At 45.1% G+C, this 12,029-nt stretch overlaps 1 protein-coding gene across 1 annotated transcript in view; it reads left to right on the forward strand.

Annotated features, from left to right (window-relative positions):
* Positions 1-9,676: 9,676 nt before the first annotated feature.
* Positions 9,677-12,029, forward strand: part of mindy4b (MINDY family member 4B) — a 38,984-nt gene continuing 36,631 nt past the window's right edge. Inside the window, exons 1-2 of the mRNA XM_078203977.1 lie at positions 9,677-9,778; positions 9,947-10,126. Coding sequence (XP_078060103.1) covers positions 9,677-9,778; positions 9,947-10,126 — 282 coding nt within the window. The remainder of the gene's footprint in view (positions 9,779-9,946; positions 10,127-12,029) is intronic.

The following is a 12,029-nucleotide window of genomic DNA, read 5'->3' on the forward strand; positions in this document are numbered from 1 at the left end:
CCTCTCCTCATAGCTAATGCGCTCCATACCAGGCAACATCCTGGTAAATCTTTTCTGTACCCTCTCCAAAAGCCTCCGCGTCCTTCTGGTAGTGTGGCGACCAGAATTGAACACTATATTCCAAGTGCGGCCTAACTAAGGTTCTATAAAGCTGCAACATGACTTGCCAATTTTTAAACTCAATGCCCCGGCTGATGAAGGCAAGCATGCCGTATGCCTTCTTGACTTCCTTCTCCACCTGCATTGCCACTTTCAGTGATCTGTGTACCTGTACACCCAGATCCCTTTGCCTATCAATACTCTTAAGAGTTCTGCCATTTATTGTATATTTCCTATCTGCATTAGATCTTCCAAAATGCATTACCTCACATTTGTCCAGATTAAACTCCATCTGCCATCTCTCTGCCCAAGTCTCCAACTGATCTATATCCTGCTGTATCCTCTGATGGTCCTCATCGCTATCCGCAAATCCACCAACCTTTGTGTCGTCTGCAAACTTACTAATCAAACCAGTTACGTTTTCCTCCAAATCATTTATATACATTACAAACAGGAAAGGTCCCAGCACTGATCCCTGAGGAACGCCACTTGTCACAGCCCTCCATTCAGAAATGCACCCTTCCACTGCTGCCCTCTGTCTTTTTTGACAGAGCCAGTTTTGTATCCACCTTTGTATCCATCAGCTCACCTCTGATCCCATGCGACTTCACCTTCTGCACTTGGAATATTGTGTCCAATTTTGGTCGCCACACTACCAGAAGGATGTGGCGGCTTTGGAGAACGTGCAGAAAAGATTTACCAAGATGGTGCCTGATATGGAGGGCATTAGCCATGAGGAGAGGTTGGAGAAACATGGTTTGTTCTCACTGGAACGATGGAGGTTGCGGGGACGTCCTGATAGAAGTCTACAAGATTATGAGGGGCATGGGCAGAGTGGATAGTCAGAATCTTTTTCCCAGGGTGGAAGAATCAATTACGAGGGGACATTGGTTTCAGGTGCGCGGGGCAGGGTTTAAAGGAGATGTACGAGGCAAGTTTTTAAATGGAGAGTGGTGGGAGCCTGGAACTCACTGCTGGAGGAGGTAGTGGAAGCAGATATGATAGTGACTTTTAAGGGACGTCTGGACAAATACGTGAATAGGATTGGAATAGAGGGATATGGTCCCCAGAAAAGTAGGGGGTTATAGTTCAGTCGGGCAGCATGGTCGGTGCAGGCTTGGAGGGCCGAAGGGCCTGTTCCTGTGCTTTAATTTTCTTTGTTCTTTGTTCTTTGATATACTTGTTTTATAGGGAGTGCAACAAAGATTGATTAGACTGATTCCTGGGATGGGAGGATGTTCTATTGAGTAGGAGGGTTTATTGGGCCTATCTTTTGCCATTAGTTTACAAAGCAAAGCTAGCTGAGCTCAGGTAAGAGGGAAGATTAGTATCTGCAGGGATGTAACAGTAAGCCTCAAGGTTCAATTTACTTCTATTTTCCACCTATCTGGGGTGGTACAGAGTGAGAAAATTCCTGCCGTGATGTTTTAAAATTCCTTGTCCTCATGCCAACATCTACTTAAATATTCCGGCAACAATAACTTTAACTGTCACATTACAACAATCACCCTGGCTGTGTCCGCGAGTGAGTGCATTAATACAATGGAGTCCCTTTGCTGATAACTTACATACTTCTGAGTACAGTAGCGGAGTGATTATATTACTGGACTAGTAACCCAGTGACCTGAAGCTGTGGTAGCTGAAGAATTAAAATCCAGCAAATTAAATAAATCTGAAACGTGAAGCTATTTTTGTGACCATGCAGCTTCCTGGGTTGAGATAGAAACCCACCTGGGAATTTGCCATCCTTGCCCCATCTGATTTGACCCACTGCAGTGTGGTTCACTCCTAACCACCTTCTGAACCGGCCCAGCCACTATTCAAGAAGACGGTTCACCACCACCTTCTCACCACCACCACAGTGCCAGTGACCCAGGTTCAATTCCGGCTTCGGTCACTGTCTGTGTGGAGTTTGCACGTTCTCCCCGTGACCGTGTGGGTTTCCTCTGGGTGCTCCGGTTTCCTCCCACAGTCCAAATATGTGCGGGTCAGGTTGATTGGCCATGATAAAGTAACCCTAGTGTCAGGGGGATTAGCAGGGTAAATGATGGGACTTGATGGTTTGAGTTATAAGGAGAGGCTGGATAGACTGGGTCTTTTTTCTCTGGAGCGTAGAAGGCTGAGAGGTAATCTTAGAGAGGTCTATAAAATAATGAGGGGCATAGATCAGCTAGATAATCAGTATCTTTTCCCAAAGGTAGGGGAGTCTAAAACTAGAGGGCATAGGTTTAAGGTGAGAGGGGAGAGATACAGAAGTGTCCAGAGGGGCATTTTTTTCACGCAGAGGGTGGTGAGTGTCTGGAACAAGCTGCCAGAGGCAGTAGTAGAGGCGGGTACAATTTTGTCTTTTAAAAAGCATTTAGACAGTTACAATGGATAAGATGGGTATAGAGGGAAATGGACCAAATGCGTGCAATTGGGACTAGCTTAGGAGTTTTAAAAAAAGGACGGCATGGACAAGTTGGGCCAAAAGGCCTGTTTCCATGCTGTAAACCTCTATGACTCTATATGAGGAGTTGTGGAAATAGGGCCTGGGTGGGACTGTGGTCGGTGCAGACGCGATGGGCCGAATGGCCTCCTTCTGTACTGTAGGGATTCTATGATTCTAAATATTGTAGTTTCATGATGTTAAATTGTAATACTTGTTTTCATGTTGATTTACAGGTTACAGTTCAAGGACACTGTGGTGAAGGTAAGCGATTGGAGTGATCTGAATTGAAGCACTGAAGGAGGCCATTTGGTCCATTAAGTCCATTCCCTTTTGGTGAATAAAAAACCTAGCCTGCCTAATCCCATTTTTTAGCTCATTGTACACAGCTCTGAGATTAGGACATCTCAACAACATGTCCATTATTTTTTAAATGTGGTGAGGGATTCTGTTTCTACCACTTTCAGGGCCTGAGTTCCAGATCCCAACCATGCTCTGGTGACAAATGTCTTCTCGACATACCTCTAATCCTTCCGTCAATTACCAGAAGGATGTGGAAGCTTTGGAGAGAGTGCAAAGAAGGTTCACCAGGATGTTGCCTGGTCTCGAGGGTGTTGACTATGAGGAGAGGTTGAATAAACTAGGATGTTTTCACTGGAAAAACGGAGGCTGAGGGGGGATCTGATAGAGGTCTACAAAATTATGAGACGCATAGACAGGGTGGATAGTCAGAGGCTTTTTCCAAGGGTGGAAGTGTCAATTACAAGGGGGCACAGGTTCAAGGTGAGAGGGGGAATGTTTAAGGGAGATGTGCGGGGGAAGTTTTTCACACAGAGAGTGGTGGGTGCCTGGAACGCGCTGCCAGAGGAGGTGGTGGAAGCAGGCACATTAGCAACATTTAACAGGCATCTGGATGGCTACATGAATAGGGAGGGAATAGAGACATGCGGTCTGGGTAAGGGAAGAAGGTTTCTTTTAGTTTAGCCCAGTCCAACCCAACCCAGCCCAACGCATTCTCACCCCACCCCAACCTGTTCCTCTTATTATGGGGGTAGGTAAATTGCCCACTTGGCTGCCAACCTTAGGCCTGTTTAGGCTCAGAACTGCCTGATTAACCAACCTAATCAAAACCCTACTCTGAACCCCCAGGAGAAAACCCAAATACACAAAATGCATTAACGTAGAATAAAACAAACACATCCCGAGCAAAAATCAATCATTAACCTGCATTCTCATTGTGTGAGCTGCCTGGTTTGCAGACAAATTGGCACCATGTAAAACAGAGCTGAATTTTAAACATACCCCTCAAAAGAAACATGATATAAATATATTTCTTAAAGGCACAGTATCATCACACCACCTTGCCTTTATATTCAATTCCCCTTGCAATTAATGATAACATTCTATTAACTTTCCTAGATACTTGCTATACCTGCATACCAACCTTGTGTGATTAATGCATTGGACACCCACATCCCTCTGCATCCCAGAGTTCTGTAAGCTCTCACCATTTAGATAAAGGGCTTCTTCTTTATTCTTCCTGCCAAAATGGATCATTTTACGTTTTCCACATTATAGTCAATTTGCCAGGTCTTTTCCCACTCACTTAGTCTATATATATCCATTCTTGGCCACCTTACGTACACTTCACAATGTACTTTCCTACCAATCTTTGTGTTATCAGCAAATTTAGCAACCATACTTCAGTCACTTCATCCAAATCAATTATACAAATTATAAAAGGTTGAGGTTTCAGCGCTGATCCCTGTGGCAGACCACTTGTTACATCTTGCCAACCAGAAAATGACCTATTTATGCCTACTCTCTGTTTCCTGTTAGCTCGGCAATCTTCTATCTATGCTAATATCTTACCAACTACACTATGAGCTTTTAGTTTCTGCAATAAACTTTGATGTGGTACCTTATTAAATACTTTCTGGAAATCTGAGTACAATACACCCACAAATTCCCCTTTATCAAGAGCATATGTAACTCATTCAAAGAACTCCAATGAATTGGTTAAACATGATTTGCATTTCACCAAACCATGTTGACTCTGCCTGATCACCTTGAATCTGCTGTAACATAACATTCTTAATAATAGCTACTAACATTTTCCCCATGACAGATGTTAAGCTAACTGGCCTGTAGTTTCCTGCTCCCTGTCTCACTCCCTTTTTGAACATCGGAGTTACATTTGCTATTTTCCAATCAAATGAAACCTTATCTGAACCTAGGGAGTTTTAGAAAATTAAAAGCAACACCTCAACTATCTCCCTCGCCACATCTTTTGCAACCCTAGGAGGAAGCCAATTAGGATCCAGGAATTTGTCAACCCGGAGCTCCAACAATTTGCTCAGTACCATTTCCCTGGTGATAGTAATTTTCCTGAGTTCCTCCTTCCCTTCCATTTCCTGATTTACAGAAAGTTCTGGGATGGCACTTGGATTCTCTTCCAAATTGAACCATAGAATCCCTACAAGGCAGAAGGAGGCCATTCGGCCCATCGAGTCTGCACCGGCTCACCGAAAGAGTATCTTATCCACACCCAAACCCCATTTTATCCCCATAACCCCACACATTTACCATGGTTAATCCACCTAACCTGCACATCCTTGGACTGTGGGAGGAAGCCAGAGCACCCGGAGGAAACCCAAGCAGACACGGGAAGAACGTGCAGACTCCACACAGACAGACACCCAAGGCCGGAACTGAACCTGGGTTCCTGGTGTTGTGCTAACCACTATGCCACCATGCCGCCTGTCCACTGTGCCACCATGCCGCCCTGTAGAGAAGACTGATGTAAAATACCTGTTCAATTAATTTGCCATCTCCTTATTCTCCTTTGTTAATTCCCCAGACTCAGTTTCTATAGGACCAATGCTTGCTTTGTTAACTCTTTCCATTTTAAAGTATCTATACAAGAAACTCTTACTGGCTATTTTTTACATTTTTAGCTAGTTTTCTCTGATTTTTCCCTCCTTATCAATCTTCCGGTGAGGGTGTGGGTGTGGTTGAGATTGTCATCGAAACGTAAAGGAGAACACGCCCCGGTCTACATCGATGGGGATGAAGTAGAAATGGTCAAGAGCTTCATGTTTTTAGGAGTCCAGATCACCAACAACCTGTCCTGGTCCCCCCATGTCGACACTATAGTTAAGAAAGCCCACCAATGCCCCTACTTTCTCAGAAGACTAAGGAAATTTGGCATGTCAGCTACAACTCTCCCCAACTTTTACAGATGCACCATAGAAAGCATTCTTTCTGGTTGTATCACAGCTTGGTATGGCTCCTGCTCTGCCCAAGACTGCAAGAAAGTTCAAAAGGTCATGAATGTAGCCCAATCCATCATGCGAACCAGCCTCCCATCATTTGACTCTGTCTGCACATCTCACTGTCTCAGCAAAGCAGCCAGCATAATTAAAGACCCCTCTTAATTAAGAACATACTCTCTTCCACCTCCTTCTGTCGGGATAAAGATACTAAAGTCTGAGGCCACGTACCAACCGACTCAGATTCTTTCCTGCTGCTGTCATCAGACTTTTGAATGGACCTACCTCGCATTAAGTTGATCTTTCTCTACACCCTAGCTATGACTGTAACACTACATTCTGCATTCTCTCGTTTCCTTCTCTATGAACGGTATGCTTTGCCTGTATAGAGCTCTAGAAACAATACTTTTCACTGTATGTTAATACATGTGACAATAATAAATCAAATCAAATCAAATCAGAGTGATGGGGGTGTTGGGTGTATCAGTATTCAAACTTTGACATTCCAGCCATCATTGAGGTGGAACCCAAACCCAAAACCCCTGAGTCAGAGTCAAAACCACAATCACAGAGCCATTGGCCCATTGGCGGATGTCCACGCTGTATATGGCTCAGTGGCACAGTGCTTAGTACTGCTGCTTCACAGCGCCAGGGACTAGGGTTCGATTCCTGACTTAGGTCATTGTCTGTGCAGAGTTTGCACGTTCTCCCTGTGTCTGCGTGGGTTTCCTCCCACAGTCCAAAAGACGCGCTGGTTAGGTGCATTGGCTGTGCTAAATTCCCCCTCAGTGTACCCGAACAGGCGCTGGAGTGTGGCGACTAGGGAAATTTCACAGTAACTTCATTGCAGTGTTAATGTAAGCCTTACTTGTGACTGATAAATAAACTTTAACTTTATAAAGACAACAATCTAATCTCCACGAGAAAAACAGAAAATGCTGGAAAAACTCAACAGGTCTGGCAGCATCTGTGTGGAGAGAAACAGAGCTGACGTTTTGAGTCCGTATGACTCTTCTTCAGAGCTAAAGAGAAGGAGAAATGTGATGGGTGTTATACTGTTTGAGAGTGGGCGGAGACAAGTAGAAGGTCTGGGATAGGTGTTAACAGGAAAGATTGATAAATTATCTTTACTCTCCACAGACGCTGCCACACCTGCTGAGTTTTCCCAGCATTTTCTGTTTCTATTTCAGGTTTCCAGCATCCCCAGGATTTTGCTTTTCTTCTAGGTTTCAGTTGCTGGCTCTGTACAGCGCTCCCCTCAAACCCATCAGCTTCTGTCTCAGAACCTGGAAGGCTGCCTCATAGACAAAGTATCACCCCTTAGGAAGTGTAGCCCTCGATAATAATTTAGTAAGCAACTGGCCGAGAGGCTTTTCACCCTGAATTGAGAGTTAATGAGCATGTGCTGACAGTGTCGAATTATAGAATCCCTACAGTGCAGAAGGAGGCCATTCGGCCCATTGAGTCTGCACCGTCTCATTGACAGAGCATCTTTTTTACCCAGGCCCTATCCCCGTAATCCCACACATTTAGCCCACTAATCCCCCTAACCTACACATTTTGGGACACTAAGGGGCTATTTAGCATGGCTACTTCACCTAACCTGTACATCTTTAGACTGTGGGAGGAAACCGGAGCACCCGAAGGAAGCCCACTCAGACACGGGGAGAACATACAAATTCCACACAGACAGCCAAGGCCAGAATTGAACCTGGGTCTCTGGCACTGTGAAGCAGCAATGCTAATCACTGTGCCACCGTGTCGTCCGAGATGAGGCTCCTTTTGAGGATGGAAAGTTTGGGCCAAATGGCTTGTGTCTGTGCTGTAAATTCTGCATCATTCTACGGTCTGGGGTAATAGAAATGGAAACTGGCCCTATTGGTTTGTCGGCAGGCTACGTTATTACCAATAACTCTGACCCTGGTGAATTGCTTGTACAATTGTTTACTGCCCACTTGTTAAGCTGCCATTCTGGATCTGTCTCCAAGCAAAATGATAAATAAATGCAAGACAACAGTGTCTAATGTCTTTAGTCCCATCGCAAGGTTCAAGACCCTGGGGGTAATTTGGGTGACAAATGATTTACTTCAATGGAAATTAAAATGGGGAGATCTGTAAAACAGGCTGCTAATATTCTACCTTTTTTCACACTGTTGCCTAATGTCAAAGATATTTGCTGCAAAACACACCAACAGGAAATCCACATTGGTAGAGAATTTTGTATGCTTAATAAAGATGTCCAAAAGTTGCCCAAAGATGTGCGGGTTAGGTGGATTGGCCATGCTAAATTGCCCCTTAGTGTCAGGGAGATTAGCAGGGTAAATACGTGGGGTTACGGGGATAGGGCCTGGGTGGGATTGTGGTCGGTGCAGACTCGATGGGCCAAATGGCCTCTTCCTGCACTGTAGGGATTCTATGATTCTATATGTAGTGCACACTCAGAGTCTCAGAATCTCAGAACCTCTACAGTGCAGAAGGAGGCCATGCTTAAAAACACATCCCACTTACTTAACTCAAAGAGAAAACAAGAGAGGTGTGCATTATATCGCACCTTTGACAACCTCATGGCTTCACAGCTTTCGAAGTGTAGTCACTGTTGTATCAAGCGCAACAACTAATTTGTGCACAGCAAGCTCCCACAAAGTGCTGCAATGCAAACTAAATAATCTGCTATAGTGATGCTAATTAAGAGAGAGATATTGACCAACACACACCAGGAAAACTCCCTTCTCTTCTTGGGGAAATGGGATCTTCTGTTTTCACCTGAGTGGGCAGAAGAAGATGGCACCTCTGAAAGCGCAGCACTCCCCCTGTACTGCGCTCGGAGTATCGGCAAAGATTGTGCACTCAGACCTTTATCTGGAGTGAGGTCTTTGGAGTCAGGTACAGAAATATGGATGGAGGGGTGGGTGGGGGGGACAAAAATAAATAATTGTAACATTTAGTTTTGAATTAAAGATGACAAGACGGTCTGTTTAAAGAACACAAACAAAGCTCAAGTCATTTGCACAACATTCCTGGCGCTGTGAGGCAACAGTATCGGAGATAAAGTAGAGTCATAGAACCCCTCTGTGCAGAAGGAGGCCATTTGGCCCATCGAGTCTGCACCCACTCTCCAACATCTTAACCAGGCCCACCCGGCGCCCTATCCCCGTAACCCCACATATTTACCACACGAATCCTCCTAAACTACACATCTTGGGATGCAAAGGGACAATTTAGCCTGGCCAATCCACCTAACCTGCACATCTTTGGAGTATGGGAGGAAACTGGAGCACCCGGAGGAAACCCATGCCGACACGGGGAGAATGTGCAGACTCCGCACAGACAGTCACCCAAGATCAGAATCGAACCTAGGTCCCTGGCGCCGCGAGGCAGCAGTGCTAACCACTGTTCCACCGTGCCGCCCATAAACTTTAACCACAGGCTCCAGCGAGAGTGGACAATAAATGTTTTGCAGATTTTGCAAAGCTGAGTGAAGTGTAAAGGGTGGAATTTTCCATCCGCGCTCGCCCCAAAACCAGAAAATCCCGCCCGAGGTCACCGGACCTTTGCATGGTTCCCCCCCCACCCCCCCTGCTATCCACTACGATTCCCGTGGCGGGCAGGACAGGAAAATTCCCCCCCAGTGTGTTTTGGATTGCGATATCTGGCAATCTTTTACTCTCATTAAAAATTCAGATCTAAGCTTTCCCACCAGTTAAGATGATGAATGATTAGATTGGCTGCAGCTCAGAAGCTTTCAGCTGGAGAGGTGACGCCTTCGTGTGGCACAGGTTGGGAGGGGAGAGTCGAAGATTAAAGCATCTGTCTGGGTTTCACCTATCATGCTGCAAGCCCTTCATTCCTGAGCTGCGATTTCCTTTCACCCTGTTCCATGGAATTGTGTAATGATGTGTTGCAAGCCAAAATAGCAGCAGGCGTTTCAACGCAGAATTACTTTGAGATATTACAGGAGGAAGTTACAAAGAGCCAGAATGTAAGTACGACTCTATTTGGTACGATTATTAACAATTATTTTTTTCTTTTGTTGCTAATTTCTGTTGGAACCCACGTTAGATTGTGTTCTTGTAAAAGCAGCTATTATCAAGTCTGACTTGGAGGAGATATACCTGCATAACCTCTATCTTATTCTGCTCTTGCACAGAAGTATCAGGACAATCGCAAGGTTGAGGATGACAGTGAAGATGGAGCCGGGTCACCTCAATCCAGTAGCATCAAGTCTCGCAGCCACTTCTCCACACTCAGTGTCCCCTACTCTGTCCCAAAAGCATTTGTCATACCTTCAAACCTAGGCGGCCTGCCCATTACGCTGGAGACAGCAGTGGTAAGCCTATCCGTTCTCTGCAATTTTCTTCAGTTGTGGCTGAAACTGTATCATGTTTGAACAAAGGAATGATGAAATGTAATCTCTGTCTCAGTGAAATATCACAGCCTACGGTAAGTGCTGCCAGACAAAAGAGGAATGAGAGCTTCATTGTATTCATGTTTCCCTTTAAGAATACAGTACGTCAAACCTAAATAGTGGTAAATTATTCCTGACTTGAGTTCCTCTAAGAAAAGCCAACGTAAGTGGCTAAAATGTCATTCTAATGACAGGCTCCTAACAATGAAAATGTTATGACAATAGGATGTGCATCTCTGATGGCTGAGTAAGCAAGAGGACAAGTGCGGTGGGAAACTGTGCCACAGAGAACAGGAAGGGGTCAGCTAATCCGAGATTTCTCTCCTTGGCCTTGGGCAGGATAGTTTCCTGCGGTCAAACAGGTTGGTGACGTTCACCACCCCGGGAGCATCTGTGAGAAATAGTCACTTGACTGAGGTAGTGGGCCGGTAAAGGGGGTTTAAGTGGTTCGGTCCTCTGGTTGTTTTGAACTACCTCCAGCTCATTCACTTTGTTCATGTTCCAAGTGCCGGAGGGGTTTCCGGCTGCATCGTGACCAGTGCCAGCGGCAAGTTGCTGTGGCTTTTGACCTGCAACACTTGGCAAAGTGATTCCATTTGCCACAGTTATTGGAAGGCTTATTAAATGCGACACACGCGTTTTGTTTTGCGTGTGCCGGCCACTGCAATTGGGACTGGTCCATTTCTCTCCTTAATTCTGAGGTGTTCTCTCAGGCTGTTTATTCATCATGCAGATATTAATGGCGGATTCTAACATGAGGTTTTTATGTGGAGCAATTGGTCGCGTGCAGCACCACCAAGTATTCCACACCCTATACAATCTCTTATGAGTTCACCAATGAGAGTCGTGAATATGCACTTTTTTCAATTCAATTCAACATTATTGTCATTGTATAGTGCACAAATACAACAAAAAGTGAGCTGGCAGGCTCCCAAGATACAAAGAAAAAAAAGCAATTGCAGTAGTCATTATAAAATAGTGCCGATAGTCATGAAGTGTAGACATGCATATTTCATAATGCCCATCACCTGGGAATATGTTAAAGGATGGAGTTCAGCTGGGTAGCAGCTCTGGGGAAGAAGCTGTTCCTGAACCTGGTCGAATGCATCTGTAGTACCTCCCAGTTGGCAGGGTGTCAAACAGTCTGTAGCTGGGATGGATGGGATCTCTGGTGATGCTAAGAGATCTCCGCAGACAGTCCGAATTTTCAATGTTGAGGAATATATGACTGTACCAATTCATCAAATTTCTGGTTAGTGGTGTTAAAAATGTGTCTGTCCACGATGACACGATGTTTTACGAGCGCGCATATCTGTTCAAATTTCTTTAGTAGTACCCGAGGGTCCTCTTGGTCTTCCTCCTCTTGGAAGATGAAGGATTGAGATTTACCGACCACCACTGGGCCCACTAGTTTAACGGCGTTTATCGATTTATCGGGGAGACCAGCATGGCAGTATACACGCAACTCCATTTTGAACATTTTTTAATTTGTCGATGATGTTCTGTTCGAAGATGAGTGGGTCAATGTGCCAAAGTCCTTGTGCCATCTCGGCCAGCTGCTGACACCATGTAAAGTTGCTGGGTTGCAATGGAATGATGACAAAGGACTTAAAACAGTTTACGATAAGTTCTTCAGCAGATCTCACAGGCCATGCCTGTAGCCACACTGGAAGAACTCCCGCACCACTGACACATCACTTCCTGTGTCTTGGCAATATCACATGAATACACATTCTACAGGATTTATGGCACAGAAGGACCATTCGATCCAACCAGTCCATGCCAGTGTTTATGTTCCACCCAAGCTTCTTCCTATAATTCCTCA

Source organism: Mustelus asterias, chromosome 3 (assembly GCF_964213995.1).
Source record: "Mustelus asterias chromosome 3, sMusAst1.hap1.1, whole genome shotgun sequence".
Lineage (NCBI taxonomy): Eukaryota > Metazoa > Chordata > Chondrichthyes > Carcharhiniformes > Triakidae > Mustelus > Mustelus asterias.